The following is a 26,040-nucleotide window of genomic DNA, read 5'->3' as shown; positions in this document are numbered from 1 at the left end:
ATAAAAACAAGATATGCATTTACAGTCATGTCAGCTCTAGTGTATTCATCATGATCAGAATCAGAAAATGATTAATTGCATTATTATAACACTTACAAGGAATTTGAATTGGTTGTTGGTGCATACGTAAACATGAATAATAAGATCATACCAGGTTGTTTATAAGAGCGTTGTCAGGAGATGAAACTATGTGAAATGAATACGGGAGGTTTTCCTACCATGCACAGACTTGTTTGTGTGGGTTGACTGCAAATGCAAAGTGACATTAAGGGCACTATCTTGCACTCAGTGCAATTGCCTTTGTACACTGACGCATGTATCATTCCTATTTTGCACCCGACGCACAGCAGACTTTTCCCTCCACAGACGCACGTCGGTAAATTAGGGAATGTATTTGCGCTCCCGGGGCGGTTCAGCGAAAAGAGGAGGCGTGTTCTGGCGCAAACGTTCCCTAGTGCTATTTTGCAGTTTCAGAAAACAATTCCGCCACTGACCAGGAAAAACCTGGTCTAAAGTCAGTAGCGCTAGTCTGAAGTCAGTAGCGCGTTATTCAGATGCTATTTTAGGGGCGCATGCTTGGCCATAATGTAGCGTGTGCACAACGCGCATACATTTTGCTTCTCTCATCTACACGGACGCATGCAGTTCCCATTTTTGCAAATCATAAATAATTACAAAGAAAAATATTACTGAAAATGCGCTTATAAGGTGTTTGGATAGGTCAGGAGGCACTTTACAGTAATCCTCAAAAAGTCGCAGAATTCTTTGTGGTTTGTTGTGTTTTACACAACATTTCCATGAATCATGGATGTGTCGATGACATAAATGAGGAAATATTAGAGGAATTAAGGAGATGGAGATGTTGAACTACGGTGGGATTGGACACTCCGGCGGATTCTGTTCCGGGAGTGGCAATGCGCGATCCGCTCCTGGTGGAGCGGGTGGATGGAGATGGAGTTGGGGGAGGAGGAAGGGGCACAACACGTGCAGGTGGTGCGTTTGGAGGCCCACGCTCCATGGCTGCAGCAATCCTCTCCAGACTTGAGGAGATGCGCCCGAGAGGCCGCAGCAACATCGCCACCCGGCCAAGATGCGCATTTATTACTTTGCCGCATCTTGGACAGCTCCCGCTGGCGTGCGCCAGGCAATTCCGCCGTTATAATAGCAATCCACCATGGAACAAGCGCGCCTGCTCTTAAAGGGAATGTGAGATGACGCTCTGATTGGTTTATTGCACGTTACGCCCAAACCACACCTAGCTACTTCAGACCAACCCATTTTAGATTTGCGTCGGGCGCAAGAGTCATTTATCCCGCCGTTATAATAGCAACAGCGCCCGAGGTCCGCCCACAAAGCTACTTGCGTTTCACGTTTGATACTTGCGTTTCAGATCGTTAAAATAGGGCCCTAAGACAGTATGCTGTTTGTGCTCTTATTTGCTTGTGTGTGTATTTTACCTGTAGATCTAATGTCATTGTACCAAAGACATCAACTATCATGCATTGTAGATATGAGCTGTGTGTGTGTGTCTGTGTGTGTGCTTTTTCACTGTTACCAGTTTCCCTATGGGGATAATCCATCCTGTGAAGTGGTGAGGTGGAAAATGCCATTATGTAGAAATAGCTGACGTGCAGTTAGGCTTGCAGGGCATGTGATGTGTGTGTGTGTGTGTGTGTGTGTGTGTGTGTGTGTGTGTGTGTGTGTGTGTGTGTGTGTGTGTGTGATAAAAGGAGATAGGGAACAGAAAGGGAGAATCAGGGCCAGTGACAATAAACTTTATTTTGTAAAATTATTTAATCCTCTCGGGGCAGTGATAAACTAAAGGTCTCAGACACACAATACAGACATTTCTCCTTGACGAGGCTGGACAAAGTGCTTGTGATCCCACTGTGGTGTGAGTGATGGATGCAGTCTTGTGCACATGTTGTTGTTTTTTTATGTGGGATCATTGCGAGCATTTTGTCTGAGTATTTGACTCAGGCTTATGATCACAGACATTGCAGGAATGTCTTGAGATATTGTCGGAATGATCTGGGAGTTGTAGCATGACTATGTGGATGGCAATGTATTTTTATCAGTTGGGAAGTCCATCACTTTGGTCCAGACGGAAATCTCTCAAAATAGTAGTTATCGCCCTGAAATTTTGTAGAGGCATTTATGGTCCCTAGTGGATAAATTGCAAAAACTTTGGTAATCCCCTGACTTCTCCTAAGATATTTTATTGTCATTGTAGGAAAACAATGAAATTACGGTGGTGGCAATCAGTGCAGCAACAGTAAATAAAATAAATAAAAACAACATAAAAACCAATAAAAAGATAAAAACACACATATAAAAGACATTGCACATAGTACACCACCATCATGCCAAATATTTGCCCTTTAGGTTTATGACCAAATTCCTGCAAAACTAACGGAATTCTAACTCCCAACATCCTCTGTTGTTCTTTATGTTTAGTGTTAATTAGCAAATGTTAGCATGCTAACAGGCTGAACTAAGATGGTGAACATGGTAAACATTATACCTGTGAAATATCAGCATGTTAGTATCCTGATGTTAGCATTTACCTCAAAACACTTCTGTGCCTCAGAGCTGCTAGCATGGCAAGATTCTTTGTCTTATTGTAAGTTCTGTAGGGGTGGGTCACATTTTAACTTCATTGAATCTTTTCAAAATAATTTGGATGAACTCAGAAACACATTTATGTCAAGCTAAAACCAAGGCTCTTTTATTTTCAGCTTTATCTTTATCTCTGCTTGCCTCAGGAAGCTTCTGCCACCTTTGGCCTATGATGACAGCAAAAAAAAAGCTTTCACAAATTGTTTCATCAAGTTGAAGCTGCTTCATCCCGCTGAAGGAGAGACAGTAACTCTGTATCCGCTGTCATTCATCAAACCACACATTTGTCCTCTCTGCACTTTAGTTAAGAAGATACATGCAGAGACATATCTGCATTGGTATGCAAGGGGGAGAGTAGTTTTTTTTGGCCATGTGACTTAGAGTTCAGCCAGCTTTCTCGAATCAGCCTTAAGCCATTCTGGTTTTGTCATACCAGGTGGTGAAATCACACTGAGGAATTTTATGGAATTCAGATTGGTTGACATTGATCAGATTTTTTTAAATAGTTTTATCATATTAATTTATAGTTGAAATATGCTCTCATAATGAAACATTGGAAGTGATGTATGGGTAGACAGCTTGACGGATGGAATGTGAATCAAAAGCCAGAAGAAATCTGTTATATTTTCATCTCATGTATAGAAGTTGAGTGAAGGCAAATCTCACTTTGATGTTAGGCTTATGAATTTGCAAAACCCCATGCCCATACAGTGCATACACATGCACAGACACTTAGGCACACATGCACACATACAGTATGTGCAGATGTGTGGGAGTTAGCAAGCTAATGTAAAACATAGCAGCACGAACCATTTCCCAGATCACAGTTAATGCATTAAACGTGTTGCTCTCTGATGGAGGTTTATACATTTCAAATGGGATAATCCGTTACTACTGCATGATTTCTTTGCCAGTGCGATTTAAGTGTTGGATTTACTCTACTTAGGCATTGATTATACTCACTTAACTGAATGTTGTTGCAGATTTTTGTATGGATACATTCCTTAGTACACATTTAAGAAAAGGTTTTTAACACTCAACACTTAAGCTGAATTCGAGGTGGACCATTGAGCAGCATAAATGTAGTAAAGATACAATACAGTACCTTACTTATTGCAGTATACTTCCATACTGAAATTTTAGATAATATGCTTTAGCAGCTGCAATGTTTCAAAGGGACTGATTTCCTCCGCTCTGTGTATTAGTGTGTATAAGTCTAAAGCCGTAGCCTTCGGGAAAATCTCTTTCATGCTAACCTGAAGGTTTCTTTGTCTGTCAAGGAAGACAAACAGCAGGTTTTTCTGTATCCCAGAGTGTTACTGCCTGGACCTCCATTTACTCTGGGACAGCCAATACTATCGCCTCATGTACAGTAGACTGCTGTGAACAACAACTGTGCTGTCACCAGTGAGACTCATCTGTCCAAATGTACCTGTCCTTTACCCGTCATTTCTTTGAAACACTGCCAAAGACCGTCTTCATTTATCAAGTATTGGTAAAAAGAAAACATAATGTGAGTGTCTTGCGCCTTGTATGTAGTTTAGGAAAAAAACATGCATTAGAGACATGATATATAAGCAATTTTTTAACACCACCACATTTTGGAATGCACAGAGTTCACATGGTGCCTTTTTTCCACAAATTTGCAACGGTGTGTCACCAGGTTGTAGTTCAACAATGAAACACACACATATACACAAAATATAACAGAGGGCAGGTGGAAACTATAATTAGACACACTTGGTGTCCGTTATGGCAGATTTGCCATGGGGCTCAAAGATTTTGACCAATTGCACGCACACACACACACACACACACACACACACACACACACACACACACACACACACACACACACACACACACACACACACGCACGCACATTGGAAGTGCTTAGCCATGCTGCCTCGGCCTTAGCTCTGTAGATAATCACCTCTGCATTGTGAGTTCCATGGCATTGCAGGCCCTCAGGGAGTTTAGGTTATCCTCAGTCTGGGACAGGTGCACACTGTCCAGAGGTTTGGTTGAGCATCTTTTGCACCTGTAGAATCATACAAGACCTTCCTTGAAACTGTCATGCCGCTTGAATTTACTGATTTTGTGATGGAATGTGCATCTCTTCCCTTCAAGCTACTTGAACCTAAGGTTTTCCAGTTTTGTCTTCAGTCCAAATAGCACATTCATCCAGCAGCACAAAATCTGACTAAAAGTAGCATAAATCAAATCATGGCAGCCCTTATGAACGGTCATTTTCAAGTCTTGATGCTTTTGGCTCTTCAGTAATGTAAGATAAGACACTTTATCTTCCTTCCTCATAAAATACATTTCCATATTCACAGCTTTAGCTTTTCACATGTATTAATGTGTGTCTGTTGGGAAGCAAGCCCAGCAGTTAGGTATTTTTGGGCCTTATTATTTTAGAGAAATAAGTAACTAAATACTCACAGTTTTGATTCCTTTTATATTACATGCTCTTATCAACACCAATTTGTAGAGCAAACATGGTCTTAATAGCAGACATATAATAAATAAGAATTTTATGTTAGTTTTAAGATTTTTTTCCAGTAAAAACTACCATAATGTTACATTATACTTATTCATTATCGTCTGGTCATGTTTTATGCTTAGCCTAGCCCTCCAAGAAAATGCCAGTAAACACTTAGAGGATTGACTAGCTATGCCTTTGTTTGTATGGAAAAAATGTAGGTACCTTCAGTGGTAACTCATTTCTATTTAAGAGATGTCAAAGGATTTGCTTTTCATTTATGAAATGGGGTAAATCCTTTAATGTTTAGACTTCCCAATAACTGCTTTTAATAGCTGGGTTCATATTGGACATTGTTTACCGGGACTGTACAGATAATGGTGGGAGCGAGTACAACATCATACTAACCTAATGTACATTGGCCTAAATTTTTACCAATAAATGAAAAAGAAAAGAATTTGATTTATTTTTGATTGTGTAGATAATTTCATGTAATTGCTGACAGTGATCGATGAGATTCAGTTGCACACAGCCAAGTGTCATTTAAGTTTTATTGACATGACGTGTAAAATGTATCAGTAATCAGTTGAAAGTCTGCAGCCTAGGTCAAAACTCTGTAACAAGAATTTCTTCCTTGTACATAAATGTATTTAACACTGGAGGTATGCAAGAAAACTATAACTCAAGAAGAGTCATGAGTCCTTTACAAATTACAAATGGCTGATTATGTTTTATCTTTGGGTTCCTCTAATGACTTTTTTTTCTCTCTCTCTATTCATCTATCCACTTTCAGATAAGAGGAAAGAAGAGTTGGAATTGATGATTGTGGAGTGGAATTTAAGAAAGGGATTTGTGAAGAGAAGAACTGCGAGGAAGAGCAGGTGATCGAAGAGGAAGAGTATGGGCCGCTCTTCTTTGTGGATATTTCTACTGTCCTTTTCTCTTACCCATCAAAGCATCACAGCACAAGCTGAAGGTAACGGTTGCCTGTACACCTAATGAACAAAAACATACATACAATTCATTTATTTGCCTAATGTTCCTACTTCTTATTGTTTTCAACCACCCATATAGCACCATCTAGCTTTTTCTTTACTTTTTCTACTCTCTAACTTATTCAGTCATTCATTTATACAAGTTTCATTCAGTGACTCAATACCTCAGTCACCTTTTTCTTCAGTTTGTTCTGTTTTTCAGCCATTCCCTGTCTAATAAGTGTTAAATACAGCCTTATGGCACCATCAATTGCTTAATTCTGAGTCAACACAATTTGTCTGATTGTCGGCAGTGTGCGCAGATCTATGAATGAGATGATTTGGATGCTCAGGCCAAAGAAAGGGCAGGTGCTCAATGAACACAGTCTGTGCAAGTGCTCCATCATTAAATCTCCACACATGGATTGGTACACAGGGCCAGACACTGACCCAGCTCCACTTCTACTCCAGACTGTTTCTAGTCAGGGAATTTAAACATCTGCTAGCCTCATGTACAGTACAGCACTCTGTCTGTCAGCCTGTCAAGCCCATCTCCTCGATACAGAACCTTGGCCTTAGGGGCTATTGGATGTCGCCATAGGTCAATCAGCCAATCAAAAGTTAGATTTTTTATCCACCTGAAATGTGGTTGGCAGAAAGTGATTGGTAAAGTTGTTGGGCAGAAATATGATATAAATAGCCCAAGGCCATATTTGAAGTTGCTGCTCCCTTGTAACTGTTATCGTTGTTTATTCTTGCCATTGTTAATTTACATGTCGTCATATCACATCATATGACTGTCTGTAGCAACCCTGACGGACCTAGTGTTTCATATTACACACAAGAAGGAGTTGATTTCAAATTGTTAAGCAGACTGATACCCTAAAGCTCCATTAATTAATGAGAAATATCAACAATGGATCAAATGCCTGTGTGCAATCATGTGAGGAACCCTCAGAGAATTATCATTCAACTTGACAGCTCTATGGAGCTTTTTTTGGGTCAGTGATTTTGTTTTAAAGCCCACAAATTGACTGTCAAGTGGCCATAAACACAATTGCAAATGAATATTCCATGTCTGCTGGATGTGTAAATATACTGTAATAGGCTTTTAACATGTTAGCCATAACAACTTGATTACTTGATTTGGGGCCAGCGGAATTAAGCTGTAAACACCACACAGTCATATCACCTTAAAAAGTTGTGGCGAAGCAAACTTATTTACACATCCAGCAGACATCGAGCAGCATTAGCACTCACTTCAGTCATATTTCTGTCCACCCAACAAATGTAAGCCCAATATTCACTCTCCTCTTATCTATGTTTTGGTCTCCACTAACTCCTAAGTAAAATATCTGACTCTTTAGCTTTCTTATTCTGCCGTTTGGTGCAGGTAAGGTAGCCTAGAAAGATGCATGAATGCTCAGTAGAGCCGAGTAGGGGTCTTCAGAGTCAGTCAACATGCAATTTTATGTATTATAGAGAACAATAGTGCAAGACACACAAGGCTACTAATCTGCAAAAGATTCTGAGCCAACTAAATTAACTTTTTATGTAAGAATCATATGGAATTTTTGTTTTACTGAAATCAGATCAAACAACCTATTTTTATTAAAACATGACATAATGCCTGACTCTAAGAATAAAGTATATGTGATGAAGTGATGAAACAGTAGTGTAGACGCAAACATATGTGGAGAAAAAGCATAGAAACAGCAACCAGTGCAGGATTGGTCCCTCTGGTTGACCCAGGTGTCAACTTATTGTCAGCCAGCTGGTTAGTAAAAGGCTATGTGGTTCTCTCAATAGTCTGTCAACTAGATAATGGACTGCATTTAATTCAAATTATAACCACAACATTGTGAGGAGAGTAGTAGACTGACTTGCTTATTTACATCCACTGACTGTCCCAACGGGGCAGGTACTGTACATGTCACTGCAAACAGATCCTGGGGGAATGACTGTGTATTTGTCACATTTCATTTAATATTTATGTCCTACACTTTGTAGCTTCTTTGTTAATTACTGTAATTACTTTTTTCTTCTTCTGAGATGAACCTTTACATCCATATGTCTGGATAAAATCTTTTCATCTTTTCTCTTGATTTTGTTTACACTGATTGCAGTAGTGCATCATTATTTCTTAGGTATTTTCTTTCCTGGCAGAATCTTCTGCAGCATATGCTACATCTGCGGCATAACTCAACGGTGTCTAAAAGGTGTACACAACCTTTGAGATATCAGCATAGATAGCCTTCAAGAAAACCATTCCTAATTCCTCAGCATGTGTTGTCTCCTTATCCTTAGCATGTGGTTCTCACCTGCCATCCCAGACAGACAAACGTCTGGATAATTGATCATGCTTTCCACCTCAGTCTGTGTCTGTCTTACAGAGACCAGCCTCCAGTTGCTTCCTTGACTAAAGTCTCCACTATGTTTTATGTGCTTTTACGGCAATCTATGGAGTATGTGTATGCAAGCATTGTTGGCTGCATATATTAGGCTCAACTCAGGATGGAGAGGATGAACATTGTTGTATCCTGTTACTTTGCATCAGTGAATCCACTATTGATAAATGTATGACACTAATGCTTCCATGCAGCCAGATATAGTAGTTCAGTACCAGAGAAGGCTCCAAAATGTTATTCCCAGTGATAATAATACATTATATTTTGTTTTCTTTGGTGTGTGGCCAGAGACGTACAGGTGTGTTGAGGGAGAACATAATGTTAGGTCGCCATGGGCTGGAGACATATGTCTCCCCCAGTGAATCCTGGGATTGCAGCCAAAGAAAGAAGGGCGAGATAATAGAAAGCTCTATAATGAAATAGAGGACAGCAGAGAAGCTGAGTTATCACTTACAGAACAATCAGTGTTGCCTATCTCTTATTCACGAGCCTAATCAATGCTGTCGTCACTGTGGTTTATTGCATATGTAATGCCAGAATATTGACTCAGAGGGCGTTTGCACACACAGCAGATTTCTATGTGGAGTGTGCGCGTTTGTTAGTACAGTACTGTAAATCTATGAGGGAATGTGTGCAGGCGAGTTGCAAGAGCTTATGTATGTGTGAGCGTGCATGTAGTCAGTGCATCAGTGTACCTTTTTTGTTCGTCTGGCTTTTTAACTCCCCATTAAAACGCATCTGAATCCTGTCAAACGCAGTGATCCTTATATTAAATCCTTGCTTGAGCGAGGGGACTGACCCTGATTTTGGGTGTGTTTACCTTATTATTCTAAGCGTTCCTCATCGCTGTACTAAAGTTTTATTGCTGGAGTGCTAAGAATATTGATAGTCTCTTTGGCTCACTTGTGTCTCATTAAACATTCATGGGGATTTGTGTGGTGCTCTGGCCGCATAACAGAAGCAAATTAAAGGAAGAAATCTCATCACGATGGAACAAGACTGCTATCTGGTGGTCAGTGTAGGAAGAAAACATAGATATATGGCTTAATTACCAGCCTTACCCTTATACCTTAAAAAAAGATTTACTTTGGATACTTTGGCTTAAACATACATTTCCCTGATCCTCACTCCTTGGTGTTTGTGCACACACTAATTCATTCTTCTTTCCTCAGCATGCAGGACGGTGGTGCAGGCAGACATAGTGTTTCTGGTGGATGAGTCATGGAGTGTAGGCCCGACCAGCTTCTCCAGTGTCAAAGACTTCATCTCAACCATCGTCTCCTCCTTCCAGGACATTGGGGTGGGAACTGAGGGGGTCCGCTTTGGAGTTACTGTCTTTGGGGATTTCCCAAGGTAAAACTCAAGTACAAACAGGCACAACATATCAAAGAGTAACAATTACAACATTACAGACCTATTTAACTAATCACTATCAAGCCAGACTCATTTGACTTTACCACAGGTGATTGATACATCCCAAAAACTAACCATGTTTCAAACAAAATGATTTATTGACTTCTTTTTTGTATTATACAGAGCATTTTCATGTTTAGAGTCTGTGGAACTGTAATCAGAGAAACCAAATAAGATATATGCATATACTGATGTTTGTATTCCATTATGATCCAGTTTTGTGTTTCCCTGTAATCCTTTCCTTTGCAGGATGCAGATTGCTTTGACAGACTACAGCTCACTGGAGGAGTTACTCAGAGCCATCAAAGACCTCCCCTATGAGGGTGGATCCAGGAGGATTGGAGATGCCCTCCAGTTTCTGGTTGACCCCGTGTTTAGCCCTGTCATCAGGCGAGACCATGCCCCAAAGGTACAATGCTTCAACCAGGGAAATGTGAAAAACCCATCAAGAGTGTCTGTCTGTCATATTGGGATTGCATAGAAAAAGGTACTCTGTACCCTTGAAACAGTCCTACTAACTGACTACACTTACTGTAGATAATATCAAGCAAGAGCAAAGGTAAAGGAAAAGGTAAAAACTGCAAGGCTTAAATCATGTTAAATGTATGACAAAGTGTGGATTCAAGCAACAGGGAAAGGGTTGATTCAAAGACTACTACTTCCAGCTGGCCACTTACATGCATATCTTGTATGTTCTGGCCATGTTTGAAAGGAAATTACTAGTTAGAAGTCTGTTTTTGTCATCCAAAGAACATTGTGGAAAAAAACTAAACAAAACAATTTTAACACCACTGTGAATCTGATTAAACGGTCTTACTTTATGCCTGTAATACAAATAGAGAGTATGTATGATAGAAAGTAACAGATTTTGCTTTGCTTTAGTTTGTTGTTTTGCCCTGCGGAAGAAGAAAAAGAAAAGGTGGAGGCAATACATTTTTACCTCTACCATGGATTCAACATAACCTGACTCCGCCAGATGGATTGCTTCGCATTTGCTCGGCATATCCATCTGGGAACTTTCCATTGGAGAACTTTTGGGAAGGGGCGGAAATACTGGTTAGCTGATTAGATGAACCATCTGTCTATCACCTATGTTGGTGATAGACGGGCCAAATCAACCAATCAGATCCACGAAGCGTATGAAAATACAACCACAAGCCCGCCCCTGCTGCTGCAGGCAAAGCATAGCTCGTTAGCTCAGCATGCAAGCAACATGTCGGTAAAGGATATTTGCCGTTTGTGTAACGAGAATTTAGGAATAAAAGGCACCATTTCAGGTTCCCGCTCCATATTCCAAAAGAAGGATCCAAGAGAAAAAAAGCATTAGCGAGCGGCTAACAGAATTAGGGCTACCGCTGTCTGAAAATACTGGTTAGCTGATTGGATAAACCATCTGTCTATCACCACCTAACCCACCTCAAAACCAACGCTGATTGGCCTGGTCGTTTGGCTAACGGCTCCAAATTTTCTCAAGATGCCAGACTGATCTGCGAGTGGAAAACTGGAGCTCGCGAGATCAGGACGGTCTCACGAGGCTAGATTCAACATGCTCAATCGACTGAATGGCTGTTGATAAGGGACGACTAGTGTGTCAGACACACTACAGAAAGTCCATCCAAAGATACTCAATGATGAAGATTAACCTGCTTTGTATCAAATTGGTACTGTTCTTAACTTTGGCCCCTTAACCCAATCGCAATACTCAGCAACTTAACTAAACTTGTCTCATAAGTGCCTCGTCAAATATCCAAATGCTCCTCCAACAGATCTCCATTTCTGTCAGCTAAATATCTCTGACAGTCTTAACGTTGTAGTGTAGCCTCAGCATACCACACAGCGGGTTAACATTCCAATCAGCTCTCTATCTCTGAGTGTGCGTGCAAATCATCTTACAGAAGCACACTTGACGTGGGAAGGCAGAGCACATGCAGAAAAGCAGCTACATTCTCATATCGATGCTTTCTAGCCGCCTTCTTCATTGACTGAGGGATGAACTGTGAATGAACTGAGTAAATTTTACTTAATGGGCAAATTATCAGTCTCTGTTGTAAGCCAGCATCATTGAATTCCACTTTGTGTTTGTGTTTGATTTATTTAATTTATTTAATTACGCACTAAATCATTCATTTAAACCATGTCAAAAGTCCATGGGGGCTTTTTGAGCATAACTCTGTTTGCAAGGTTGTTATTTTTACACATATAAAATATTATTTGGAGGGTGGATAAATATATAAATATTTAGCAAAACCCAACCCATTTTCACACAATTAAAGGGGTGATAGAATGATTATATAGGGTATTTCACACTGTTCCTTATGGTCTCCTAATGGGGTATGTAACATTGGTTGGGCTGAAAATGGCCTGGTTGATATTTTATTGGCCCTTACGCATCCCTGTGTTTTGGCCCTATTTGTAACAAGAGCTTTTCTTCCAAATATGGTATTCTCATGAATATTTATGAGCTGCGCGCTGATTGGTTGAGCGAATTGCCATACGCATACATTAGAGACGCGCGCTGATTGGTTGAGCGAATCCCCAATACACATTCATTAGAGAAGCGACAGAATCTCATATTCCAGACACTGCAATGTTTCATTACCAAATTCACTTCTGAGAATTTTTTAAGCGAGAAATCAACTATATAAATCTCAAATATGGGCCGTTTTACAAAAATTGATGGCTAATTGCAAATTTGGTAAGACGTGTCAGACTTTAGGAGCTCCACACAGTCTGACGAAAGCGGCAGCCTGCTGGGCTCCATACCCAGCGCAAAGTCACCCTTTGTGGATACTGCACTTACGGGGCGCCGCGCTAGCTGCGGTATAACTATAATATATTTACGGTTTGAATTCCGCCACTTATATAACATCATTCCCCAATGTCTTATAAAGCTAACCGTTGTGTCCGATTTGATTTTAAGGCATTTTTATGAGCGCGAGGCGTCTTTGTAGGACGAGCAGCTGCTTGCTATATGTCCCATTCATTACAATGGGGAAATACCGCAGCTAGCTAGCTACACTTTCGCCATAACTAAATTTTATTTACAGTTTGAATTTCGTCACGCCACTTATATAACATCATTCCCCAATGTCTTATAAAGTTAACAGTTGTGTCCGATTTGATTTTAAGGTATTTTTATGAACGCAAGGCATCTTTGTAGGACGAGCAGCTGCTTGCTATATGTCCCATTCATTACAATGGGGAAATATCCCAGCTAGCTAGCTACACTGTCGGCATAACTAAAGTATATTTACAGTTTGAATTTCGTCACGCCACTTATATAACATAATTCCCCAATGTCTTATAAAGCTAACAGTTGTGTCCGATTTGATTTTAAGGCATTTTTATGAACGCAAGGCGTCTTTGTAGGACGAGCAGCTGCTAGCTATATGTCCCATTCATTACAATGGGGAAATATCGCAGCTTGCTCACTTTCGCATAACTAAAGTATATTTACAGTTTGAATTTCGTCATGGCATGAATATTACAGGTTCCTCAAGGTCTTACAAAGCTTAGCTAACACTTGTCCGATTTCAGATTTCAATTGAATGTATTTTTGTGAATGTCAGAGTTAGGAGGAGGCTAGCTAGCTCTCATTGATGGACTCCATCTCACCGCGGCTCTATCAATGAGACTCGCGGACAAGAGGCATTTATTTCCCCGATTGTTTGTTTAAATAACTCACCTGCGGGCTGCGGTAAAAGATTGCGGACGTAACAAGCTCGCTGACCGCACTCTCAGTAACTCACCGGTAGTAGGAAGAGGGGAGGGAGAACAGCGAGATGCAGGCCCTGGAGCTCTGTCAGGGCAGCGGCGTGTGGTAGTTCCAGTCACCCAGGAAAGGGTGAGTTTGCGCGGGTATTGAGCACCGGGCCGCCGGCCGAGCTCAATCGAGCTCACGACAGGCCGGGGTCTGTGACGGAGGACAGGCAGGGCGGCGATGTAGCAACCCAGGCAGCACTGGCGCTAAACTCCGACACACAATCGGACAAAATTTGCAATTAGCCATCCATTTTCGTAAAACGGCCCATATTTGAGCTTTATATGGTTGATTTCTCGCATAAAAAAGTTTCAGAAGTCAATTTTGTAATGGAATAGCAGAGATCTGCGTGACCTAGATTCAGAAGACTACCTGATCTCAGGTCAGTTGTGTAGCCTATGTAAATGTTGGGGCGTGACTGTTCTCTTAATACACCCACGGCTGTGACAAAGGTTCCGGATTTTGAGATGCTTACATAAGCAACTAGCTTTGTTGAGATTCGCCCGTTTTCAGCGGCAGTTTAAAAAAATTAGATTTTCATAGTAAAGGGGTGTCAATGGGATTTTGAGCTTCTATGTATGTCCTATTTACCCACCGAACTGTCGTTATTCAACTATGACAGGGTAAAATCGGTTTTGCATTCTATCACCCCTTTAAAAGGTAGATCATTGCGTGAGTAAGATTTTGTTTTACTATGTTTAATAGATTTGCATGAGTGATTTATTCAGTTTCAATATTGTACAGATTGCTGTAATGATCACAAACGGACGTTCAGACGACCAGGTCGATGCCGCAGCTAGAGCTGTAGCTGATAATGGGATTTCTCTCTTTGCAGTAGGTGAGTGTGGAAGTTAGTATTGTGAATTCCTTCAACATCCCCACTGCAGCGGTCCCTCACATTTTATCCGAGCTCTGCCGGCTTATCTGCAGTGTTTGCAGTCAGAAATGCATGTCCTGTACATTTGAGTTTATTGGATTCAGTGTGGGTATTTCTGAGTGTGTGTGAGATTCTTCTTTCTGAGTGCACTCATGCAGGTGTATGCACTGTATATGCGCAAAACATAAATATGTATTCAGCTTCTATACTGCATGTAAAAGCTCACTTTCTGATACTGTGTATTGCATCAGCAAAGCTTCTTTATCCTACACCTTTCCCTCGCTCATGAATACACAGCGCTGTTTCCCCACAAGTATACTTACATATATCTTGCCCTCTTTCTCCTACACACACACACACACACACACACACACACGCACACGCACATGCACACGCATGAGCACACAAGCCCACAAATCCCCTTAGCTGGGAGCGGTGCAATAATTACTGCTCATTAGCCGATGGTGTGCTAATCGCACCCATTTTTCATTAGGCGATTCTTTGTCCCCCATCTGCACCTCTGACACTGAGGCTTGTTTTTCTCGTTCATCACTCCCGCAGAGAACCTGTACAGCCAAGATTGCATTGATTACACATATGTACAGATACTGTATATGCAGCATTTTCTGTTCATGCAAACAACTAGTAAGAAAACAAATGCACATTAATCTTGTTCAGGTGCAGATTTCAGGCAGATTTCAGGTAACTGCAATTGTGAATCAACTCTCCCAAATGACTTGCAACATGGTCAATTGCTTCTATTAAGATTTCTGTTTCATTACATTAAGACAGTATAACTTGTTGAGCCCAGATTGGGTCTTTATCGGGTGTTGGTCAAGACCCACTTCCACAAACGTGATCCTGACAAACACACATAGTGCCAAAACTTGAGATAGGCCTAAGTGCCAGAGAGAGTTTGATTAAGCCTTTGTATGTCTACAGTTTGCATTTGTATGGGTATGTACATCGTTATACAATTTAAAATAAATCACTTGAAATGCCACAGCTCCCCCTAGTGGCGTCTGTAGGAAAGTATGTGAAGAAGAAGCGAAGAAAAGAATAACACCACATAAGTGTTGCTCTGTAAGTGCGATTTACTTGTTTTAAAGCATGTAAAGAGTACTGTTGCTCTGTCTACATTGTTGTTTTTGTCTATGTTGTGACCAGGTATTAGGGGAGCTGATGAGTCAGAGCTGAGGAGGATTGTGTCAGAGCCACATGAGGAGCACCTATTACTTGGCACTGACTACTCTCTCCTTGAAACCATCCTTCCCAAACTGTCCCGCAGAGTGTGTTTTACTGCCTCTGAACCACCACTTCCTGTGAAAACTACCCTGCCTGGTGAGTCAATAAATCCACATGCAGTATGAAAACAAACTTAGATTTTTATATTGAAAAATTGTAGTTTGAAAAGTATAATAAAAATGATTTGTTCTCTTATTTCGCTCTGCCCTGCAGTTTTCTCACTTTCCGACACATTTTACATCCAGACTTACTTGCGTGTTTTAAGTTCCCTGTTCCTTTTCTCACATATATATTTTCATCTTATCCCTCTTCCTGTACCGCCTCTCAATCCTAGTTGAAGAGCGTGTGGTGGGTCCCAGAGACCTGCAAGTAAGCGAGTTGGCCCACAGTTCCCTCAGACTGACATGGAGCCAGGCCACAGGTGATGTCACAGGATATCGTCTCCTGGTCCACCCTCTCAGCTCCAGTGGACACCAACAGCAGAGACAGGTGAGGGATTACGCATGTGCATGATGATAGTTGTGTCGCTACTGAGCTGGAATGTAACAGAGCATAGTCATATTTAGCTCCCACAAAACATCCGCTACAATTGTTCGTCCTCAGGACTGCCTTTTTAAAGATTGTTTATTGGGGCTTTTCCGCCTTTAATTGACAGTACAGCTAGGTGAGAAAGGGGAGAGAGAGGGGGAAGACATGCAGGAAATCGTCACAGGTCGGATTCGAACCCTGGACCTCTGCGTCGAGGCATAAACCTCTAAGTATATGTGCTTAACAAACAAAGCATAAGGATGCGTGTGGTTTACTGAGTTAGATACTTATATGGGAAGTGAAGATATTTATTCAAGTGCATGTTTCAGAAGTCTCTGGGTCATTTCATTGTATCCTTCCCTTCACTTCACTCTCTCTTTCTTTCCCACACCAACACACACTAAGCTCCTCTCATTCTGCTGTCTTCACTGTATGTCGCAGGTTGATCTGAAGGCAGATGTGAGCACAACAGTGGTGACAGAGCTGAGTCCTAAAACAGAATATTCCCTCACTGTCTACGCCATCTACCCCAGCCTCATAGGAGACTCAGCAACAATCACCATCCAGACAAGTGGGTGTTGCTCATGTAGCTTTTATAAAATATACAAATTCTTCTGCATATTTGTTTTGGATTTCACTATACCCTGCTTCCCTGATCCCCTTTTAGCCCCTTTGCCTCAGGTGTCAAACTTCCGTGTTATTGAGGAAGGCCTGTTCTCTCTGCGCCTGGGCTGGACGCCTCATCTAGGGAGGCTCAACGGATTTATGATCTACATCCCAAGATGTATGCAAACATTAAACCATGCAATTATTATTATTTGACAACAATAGACCAGCAGACCAATATAAAAATAGAGCTGCAAAGATTAATCGATTAATTGATTAGTTGTCGAATGTTAAAATAATCGCCAACTATTTTGATAATTGATTAATCGGTTTGAGTCATTTTTTATAACAAAAAAGTCAAAATTCTCTGATTCCAGCTCCTTAAATGTGAATATTTTCTAGTTTCTTCACTACTCTATGACAGTAAATGGAATATATGTGATTTGTGGACAAAACAAGACATTTAGAAAACACTGATAAATTATTTTCACAATTTCTGACATTTTATAGACCAAACAACTAATCGATGAATCAAAAAAAATAATCAACAGATTAATCGACAATGAATTTTTGCTCTGCAGCCAACCGACCTGGATTTGCTTATGAGAAGATGCTTCCTGGAGACACCTCTTCTCATGTGATTGACAGCCTGGAGGAGGATAAGAAGTATACTGTCAGTATTTATGCTGTTTACCCCCAGGGACCAAGTGAAAAAGTTTCAATAGTGGGCAAGACATGTAAGTTTATCTGCTTTAATCTAGACTCAACACTGACAGGAAAAGAGCTTGAATAGCTGTAACCAATAACAATTGCAGGACAAAGTCATGTAATAAAGTATGGAACATGCTAAAACAGAAGGATGAAATGCCAAGGTGCAGTACCATAATATTTCCACAGTACTGTGCTGTTGTTCTTGGTAGAAATACCAGCATTATGTCTGTTACATAGAGTAAGACTCTCATTTATCTCAATTTCATGGTACGCTAGAGAAACATCTCCTGAGGTTTTGCTTTGGTTTGAATTGTTAAGATTTGTATGTAGATGTGTATGTTTCTTTTCTTTCATTATATTTCTTTAAATATCCCCTTTTCTCTATCAAAAATCTGATTAAATAACTTTCTGTCATTATTATGATTTCTTTCATCGCTAAATAAACTAAAGTGAAATATTGAATGTATGTGTGTGCATATGTACGTGTTTTTGTGGATATGGGTGTGGTACACAGTAAAGCTGGTACAAGTTCAGAAGTTCCTGGTCCAAAACGCCACCACAGATACTGTCCAGGCAAGATGGACATCAGTTAAGGGTGCCACAGGATACCGTCTGACATGGGAATCCCCAGGTACTGTTATTAACTGTTTGCTACATAATTGTACACAAGGGTGTAGCAAAGAGGAAATGACCTTGGTTAATGAAATAAAGCCAAAAAGTGTGATATTAGAGCCTCTGTTCCTCTCTGTGTCTTTCAGACGGCCACATAGAGAACGTTAACCTCGGGGACAACTTTAACTTCTACATGATCCAGGGCCTCCACTCAGCCTCTGAGTACAAGGTCACCATCAACCCCATCTTTGGAGACATTGAGGGGCCGGTCACCACCACCAAAGTCAAGACATGTAACTAGGATGCTTGCTAGTAATTACAAAAATAAAGGCATGAGTGTTGACAATATTATAGACCTAGGCAAGATTAGATTGAAGATGGCCTTTTTGTCTTTCTCTCTGTCTGTCTCTCTTTCTGTGTGTCAGTGGAAAGCAGTGCAGTACAAACCTTAAAGGTGTCTGCTGTGAGCACCAGTACTGCTGATGTCGCATGGAACAGTGTCCCAGGAGCCACAGGTTACAGACTGGCCTGGGGACCAACTCCAGGTGATTTACACTTTCTCTCTCTTTCAGACTTCCTGTTTTGTTTATATGATACTGGTTCTTCTAGTTATACGTCTCATGACTCTTGTTTAAATAAATGATGTCAGTGATGTCCATCCACATCAAGTTTTAGGTAAAGGCCGTTTCAATTTGTTTACAATTCAATTCACTTTTATTTACAGGGTCAAATCATAATAGAAGTTATCTCAGGGCACTTTACAGATAAAGTAGGTCTAGACCACACTCTATAATTTACACAGACCCAACAATTCCCTCATACTTGTATTCATCAGTCCATGACTCAGTCACTCTGACAAGAGCTTTGAAATGCCACTGCTTTTACACTAGACACATCCACCACATCCTGCCAGTCTGCCAGGAGTATGTGACAGGTGGCATGGCGACTCACTTTGATGAAATACAAATGTTGGGGGAAAAGGAGGAGGATGTTGTTTCCAGAGAAGGGGGCTTTGATGCTGAGCCAGAGTTAAGGGGAATGCCAGGACAGTGAGGAAAATCAAATGCAAGGAAGAGTGACTGTACTGTCAATGTTATTATTATTTTCAGAGTTTGTTGGTCGGGACCGTCCCAGGCAGGTGGCTCTGAACGGCAGCACCACAGAGTACCAGCTGAGGAATGCAGCCCATGATACTGAGTATGTCCTGTCTCTCTATGTGCTGTTTGGATCTGTGGTGGGGCCTGGTATCAGTGCTACCTTCAGAACTTGTGAGTACCAGTATTCAATATGTCTCCCATCCACCTGAAGTACCACTGAGGTTTAGGACTGGTTATAATGCTACATTATCTTGTTCTTTTTGTCTAGAGTCATCTCATTCATCCAGATAGTAGCATGCAAAGTAATGTTTACACCCATAGATATAAAACATGTTTACACCTTTGTGGTGTCTTTGTTTGATTGACAAGCCATGAGCCCATTTTAACCACCATCCCTGTCACTTGTAGTACATGTCATTGAGCAAGAGTCAGCAGGGCTGCAAGTTGAAGATGTCACAACAAAAAAACACTTTTGTTGTCATAGTTTTCTTCTCTTCTGTGTGTAGCGTTATGTAGTGTGTGTCCATACCCTTCATAGAACATCAAATATAAAAGGGTCATTTGTATTGAAAGTGCCCTGAGATCAGTTCACACTCTTTAAAGAGTAACTTTATAGTAATTATAGTAATATATTTATTATAAAATAAATTATGTCATTAACAGTGTATTTACATGAACAAATGTAGGTTATTCATGTTCCATTTTCCTCGGTCTCAGCTCCGTTAGGGTATGTGTCCAACTTCAAGGTGTCATCCTACACCAGCACCTCCGTAGTTGTGGAGTGGAGTCCCATTGTTGGAGCTACTGAGTACAAACTGTCTTGGAACACAGGTGATATATTTACCCATGTTGTTCTTTGCTCCATCACAATATGGGGACCATTTATATGTTCAGGTCAATCAAAGAAACGTTCTGTTTGTGTACTTGTCATACAACCTGTCAGCTCCTTTAAAGCCTTTATATTTTGTTTGTGTCTAAAAATAGGAATAGGAATTGCGGGAGTGACAAAAATATCCCACACTGTTTCTAATAGTCTGTTGTGTGTATTTGTGTGTCTGTACCTGCATGCTTGCAGGTGATAGCAACCCTCAGTCCCATTACCTGGGCCGCAGTGTTCTCTTCCATCGTATCAAAGACCTGAATCCAAAGTCCACCTACACAATCACCATCTGTGCAGTGTACGGCAACTCAGAGGGACCAGAAATCTCCTTATCTCAGCTCACAGGTACAGGAAGTGAGGTCTCACACACTGAGGTTTATTTTAATTGATCATGATCCATCTTTAGATCTAAATAGCTCTGTGCAGCTGTGCACCCCTGTGTAATTAAATGGGTAGGGACAGTGAAGTTCCTCATCCCGTGCCACAGCAGCCTCTTGGTGTCTTTGTTTGACTGACAAGTCATGTACTTTGGTCTTCCCATTTTAACCACAGTTCCTGTCGTTGTCACTTAAAGTCTGTGTCACCGAGACCAAGCCAGCAGAGCTGCTATCATTTTATCACTGTCACTGTCAAAGTCAGTGTGTTACACCAAGCTTCAAGTTTATTACTCGGACAAATGATAGGGTTTGCGAACACCAGCTCATTCAGCTCAGGGATTTTGGATTGCCCTACATTTAATTATGTTTTTTTTATATTAATTTGTATGCATCATGATTGGAACTGATTAGAATGTTGAAAAAGAGAACACATTTGTTAAATCCCCTGACATGACTATATGGTGTTATTTTTCAGCTGCTGTTTCAGACTCACAGCTATTCCAGGCAGTGAGGGAGGTAAAGGTTGTGGACATTGGAGTCAACTCCTTCACTCTGTCCTGGGGGAAAACACCAGGGGCATCTGGGTACAAAATCTCCTGGATCCCCTTCCTGGGTAAGGGACCACATATACAGTCAACCGTGTGTGCTTACACCCTAATACTCACACATGTGCATGCATGCATGTATGCACACAGATGGTTACTTACTTGTTACTACCATTTTGCACAATTGTTAATTATTTGTGGCTCCTAAAATATCACTGTTTAGACTCCTGTGGCTCATGACAATAGAGTTGTAACTGTAAATGAGCACACAGCAGTATTGTTTCATACTCTTATTATCTCTACATTTTGGATTTTATTATTCCCTGCTTCAGGGGGTGATGAAATGTCCCACGTGGTATCTGCTGCTTCCACCACTTTTACCATCCACAAGCTGCAGGAGAGCTCAGCTTATAAGATCCAGGTTTCCTCCATGGTGGGCAATAGGGAGGGAAGCCCAGTCCTGCTCACTGCACGCACCTGTGAGTCCTGCTTGCCCAAATCATTAATGAGCAGCATGATATGTTCTCTCAATCAGAGGTTTGAGGGAGATATTTATATCTCTATATAAATTTGTCAGTAGTATTTTACATCTTGGTGAAAAATCTTCTTTTGAAGTAATGCAAGTTTGTCACCTTAAATGTATCATTTATCACAATCCTGTAGTGGACTATCTCTGGTATAAGCCTCCACAGTTTTCACTTTGACCTTGAGTGTTTGTTGAGAAGATAATGATTGTTTTCAGGGGCGATAATGAGCTTATTAAGCAGTCCGGCAAAGGATCTGCATCAAAAACTGCTTTTTGATAGTGTCAGTGTTTCCTTTATTTATTCGTTGGGTCACAAAGAGCTGCCGACTTGCATCACAACAATCCCTGGCTTCTTGTAAAAATTATCCAGATGAGTTCAACTGACCTTGCCCTTGACTTGTACTTTGTTTTTTTTTTCAATATTCATGTGTGTCTTTCAGTGGATCTTCCAAAAGTGAATGACTTTGCTGCTCTGAACACTTCAGAGAGCAGCACTGTTCTGAACTGGACACGTGTGGCTGGCGTTTCTGGATACCGTCTCTCCTGGAGGCACATCTCAGGTAAGACCAAGTTTTACCCTTCATTTAGCTTCACGTTAACATTCATGCAATTTTCAGTTCATATAACCCAAAAAGGTTTAATTCCCATACAGTGTCAATGTTATTGAGTCTCAGCATAACCACTCTTTTGTTGAAAAGGGAAATATTAAGAAAAACTAATGTTCATGTTTTATCTTACATGCAGAGTTTTATAATCTCACCTTTTCTTTGATATGAAGTCAATGTAAAGTTAATAGCAACATATAAGTGAGTTACTGTGTTGGATTGATGTAATAACTTGTTGCTATGGTTGTTATTGTGTCCACTTTGAAATGCATTACACAATACATCAATAAATGTTCAGGTGTTGCATAATTACAAATCGATCTATTCCCACTGAACCACAGCTTAATGCAGTATGGCCTTTTATTAAATCATTCATATCACACATCATTGTATGATGACATATTTATTGATTACCTGATTTGAAAATCACTGTTTCCATTTATTACTGTAGAAACATGTATTTCAATAGGGAGTCATACTTTCACTGAAATGATAACTCTGCAACAATAACTTTTTCTTTGTGTTTCTTTTCAGTGTTGGAGACGAAAACAGAGACGCTGGGCCCTGGTTTCAACTCCTTTATGATCAGTAATTTGCTGTATGGAAGAACCTATATTTTTACCATCCGACCATTGTATGGAGAAGTGGAGGGCCCTATAAGCACTATTTATCAGAGAATATGTAAGACATGACTTACTGTAAATGGTTTGATAAGCTCTCTGAAATATCCACGAACCTCTATCTGGCATGCTACTATATGCTTATTGATTGAACAAGATATACTTAATATGGATCTATATTGTTCCACTCATGTGCTCATAATGAATATACTCTAATTGAATACATTGATTATTTAGTGTTAAATGCTAAATGTTTTTGTGTTTTGCTCTGTTCTTCTTGCAGGGTGAATCGATACTAAATTACAGTGTCTATTTCTGTGGGTTTAAACTTAAATGCATGTTGCACTATGATTTTAACCTCAATGTGTTCTTCATCAGTAGTCAGAGTAAAAATACCTGCGATAACATCACTGACTGGGGTGTGGCGCACAAGTCAGTAACACCAGGCTTTAGGTTTTTTGTAATCAGTTATGTAATGTCTCTGTGCATCTCAGTGGGACAGGATGGCCTGGGGGTGACAGTCCAGTCTGTGGCAGCCACAGTCGCCCCTCATATCACGACTGCCTCCATCACAGACACTACCGTCACTCACACATCCTCCAGGACCACCCGGCACCCCATCGCTGTGCCACAACCTAAATCCATAACCACCAAGAAGACAGGTCAGCCAAGTGTCACTGAAGCCAAAGCAGCTGAAGCCACCTTCCTTCGATTAACCACACTTAGTGCAGAGACAACAGCTGCACCAAGACCAGGTACGGTTTCTATCAAAAAATAGATATTGCTTAAGTTTTATGATCTACAGTGAAAATATTCTACATCTTAATTAAGAAATAAAGTATGTGTATAGTTTTAAGCACAGTATTGCCTTATAATACATATTCAATGGTGAATTGTATTTAAGGTTTGTGTGTTTCTTTGTTTTGTCAGTGTGTGGTAAGACCAAAGCAGACATAGTATTTTTAGTGGATGAGTCCTCCAGCATCGGGGCAAACAACTTTATCAAGATGAAAGACTTCATATTCCGAGTGGCAACTTACTTCCCTATCATTGGTCCTCAGGGCACACAGGTCGGTCTCTCAGTAAAGACTTTCTTTGTTTTACATTGTTCCAGCTTGATATTGTGGTCACAATATGGCCCTTTAGTGTGGTAGGACAATTAAAAACTTGACTGGATTGCAGTGATTTTAAATTACAATAGCTGCCGCAAGGGGCGACCGCTAACAATCTTTGTCAATTAAAGGCCATAAAAGCCCCAAAAAGAATCATACAAAATAACAAATAGCTGCCGCAAGTTAGCAAACTGCTCCAGTGAGTCTCCTGTGCAAGCCAGTTCCATTAACAGGAACATAATGTGCAATTATTTCACCAAGTGGGCAGAATCAGATTCAAACATTGGCAGAAAGGATAAACAAGGCACAATAGCACCATGGCTTGTAATTATAAAAAGAGAAAAAAGCCAAGTAAGATGAGGCACCTGCCTAAAAACATGCAAAAAACTGTCTCTTTAATGTATAGTATGTGTAAGGGGTATTGATTAGAATGCAATTTAGAACTATAGATCGAAGTCGCACCACTTTCAATTTAGATGACGTTATGATTATGTGTATTTTCTCTCAGATAGCCGTAGTTCATTACAGTGATGAGCCTCGAATTGAATTCCGTCTAAGAGACTTCAAAGACAGAAACTCTGTGCTCAGGGCGCTCAGAGCCCTGCGTTATGGAGGGGGCAACACCAAAACAGGTTAGTGACACTCACACAAATGTGCACACTTCTCTGCCACCTATCATCCGATGGCAGATCATTCCTATAACACTGTTAAGAAGGTTCTGCTGTTGATGTCACTTCCTCTAACAGCTGCCACGCTAGTGGACAGATAATATGCTGTTCTTGGTCCTACTGCCATATAGATGTATTAATACTGACTGCTGACGAATCATTTGACATAAACTAGGCTCTAATCTAATCAAGTCATGTAAATAAATAAATAATATAATTGCATATGTTTCAATAAACATTACAGAGATTTATAGATATCATCCATTTAGAGTGAAACTCTCCCAGAAGTTTCAGTATTTGCTCTTAATACTTTTGTGTACTCTCAGGAAAAGGCATCAGCTACGTTCTACAGGAACTGTTCCAGGAGTCTCTGGGGATGAGGCAGGATGTGGCCCATGTTCTGGTTCTGATTACAGATGGCAGGGCCCAGGATAATGTGGTGCCACCCTCTAGAATTGCACGTGCTCTGGGTCAGTAAAAGTTATTGTAAAGCTTTCAAAATGATGTCGATAATGATAAAGACTTTTAAAAAATGGGAAGATTTCGCCTGGATTATCATGCTTTGGATCTGTTTCTCTCCAGGTGTCAGTGTCCTGGCAGTTGGAGTTTCCAATGCAGACATTGAGGAGCTGAATAAGATAGCAGCACCCACCAGCTACAAAAATATCTTCTACTCACCAACCTTTGATGACTTCCCTTCCATAGAGAGAGAATTTATTAATATCATCTGTAGTGAAGAACTCCTCTCCGAGTTCAAACTAAATTCTGAGGCAAGACACAAACAGAGCAAAAATATTGTCCGTCGCATTATTTTCTTTGTGTGTTATTACACAGAGATATGTTATATTTCAATCACACATGTTGAGAAGACATTTTAAACAACCTCTTATATTCATGCAATTTAAGCCCACCTTTACAAATGTCATATATGTGTTTTAGGTAATACTCACTATACTAAAGTTGCAAATTTAAAGTAAATGCACCTAGAAGACAACCTAAACCACCTCTGTAGATGATCAAGCATAATGACCCTGGTTAACATAAATGTAAATGCAATCACTATTTTAATTGACTCACAAGGACCCTGTAGGAAGGAATACTGCAGCTGTTTTGATATTTTGATGTCAGAGCAGTGGAAGGGTGTGACTATCACACAGCTATCTCTGCCACTTAATTCTATATTATGTCAGTGTATTAATTTTTCCTCATGTCCATTTTCAGTCAGCTCAGTTGGACACCCCGACTGAAGACCCAGAGGAGCTGCTTAAGCCTCAGGGTCCCTGCTCCTCCCAGTGTGTGAAGGTTGGTACTTCAAAAACAAAATCCTCATTCTCCTCCTTTCACTTTCATCATCATCATCATTATCATATCA

The 26,040-nt window shown here is 40.5% G+C and overlaps 1 protein-coding gene across 1 annotated transcript in view; it reads left to right on the top strand.

Moving 5' to 3' along the window:
- Positions 1–26,040, top strand: part of col7a1l (collagen type VII alpha 1-like) — a 59,227-nt gene that overhangs the window by 12,983 nt on the left and 20,204 nt on the right. The window contains exons 4-28 of the mRNA XM_039791002.1: positions 5,898–6,080; positions 9,659–9,839; positions 10,149–10,308; positions 14,404–14,497; positions 15,704–15,877; positions 16,116–16,270; positions 16,751–16,880; positions 16,977–17,093; positions 17,497–17,652; positions 18,141–18,257; positions 18,385–18,531; positions 18,664–18,783; positions 19,348–19,506; positions 20,053–20,166; positions 20,411–20,560; positions 21,068–21,205; positions 21,470–21,616; positions 22,104–22,223; positions 22,803–22,949; positions 23,383–23,643; positions 23,819–23,958; positions 24,509–24,632; positions 24,995–25,138; positions 25,251–25,438; positions 25,890–25,970. Coding sequence (XP_039646936.1) covers positions 6,005–6,080; positions 9,659–9,839; positions 10,149–10,308; positions 14,404–14,497; positions 15,704–15,877; positions 16,116–16,270; positions 16,751–16,880; positions 16,977–17,093; positions 17,497–17,652; positions 18,141–18,257; positions 18,385–18,531; positions 18,664–18,783; positions 19,348–19,506; positions 20,053–20,166; positions 20,411–20,560; positions 21,068–21,205; positions 21,470–21,616; positions 22,104–22,223; positions 22,803–22,949; positions 23,383–23,643; positions 23,819–23,958; positions 24,509–24,632; positions 24,995–25,138; positions 25,251–25,438; positions 25,890–25,970 — 3,540 coding nt within the window. The 5' untranslated portion in view covers positions 5,898–6,004. The remainder of the gene's footprint in view (positions 1–5,897; positions 6,081–9,658; positions 9,840–10,148; positions 10,309–14,403; positions 14,498–15,703; positions 15,878–16,115; positions 16,271–16,750; positions 16,881–16,976; positions 17,094–17,496; positions 17,653–18,140; positions 18,258–18,384; positions 18,532–18,663; positions 18,784–19,347; positions 19,507–20,052; positions 20,167–20,410; positions 20,561–21,067; positions 21,206–21,469; positions 21,617–22,103; positions 22,224–22,802; positions 22,950–23,382; positions 23,644–23,818; positions 23,959–24,508; positions 24,633–24,994; positions 25,139–25,250; positions 25,439–25,889; positions 25,971–26,040) is intronic.

Source organism: Perca fluviatilis, chromosome 23 (assembly GCF_010015445.1).
Source record: "Perca fluviatilis chromosome 23, GENO_Pfluv_1.0, whole genome shotgun sequence".
Lineage (NCBI taxonomy): Eukaryota > Metazoa > Chordata > Actinopteri > Perciformes > Percidae > Perca > Perca fluviatilis.
Note: the sequence above shows the minus strand (reverse complement) of the source record. Positions and strands in the feature narration are given on the sequence as shown.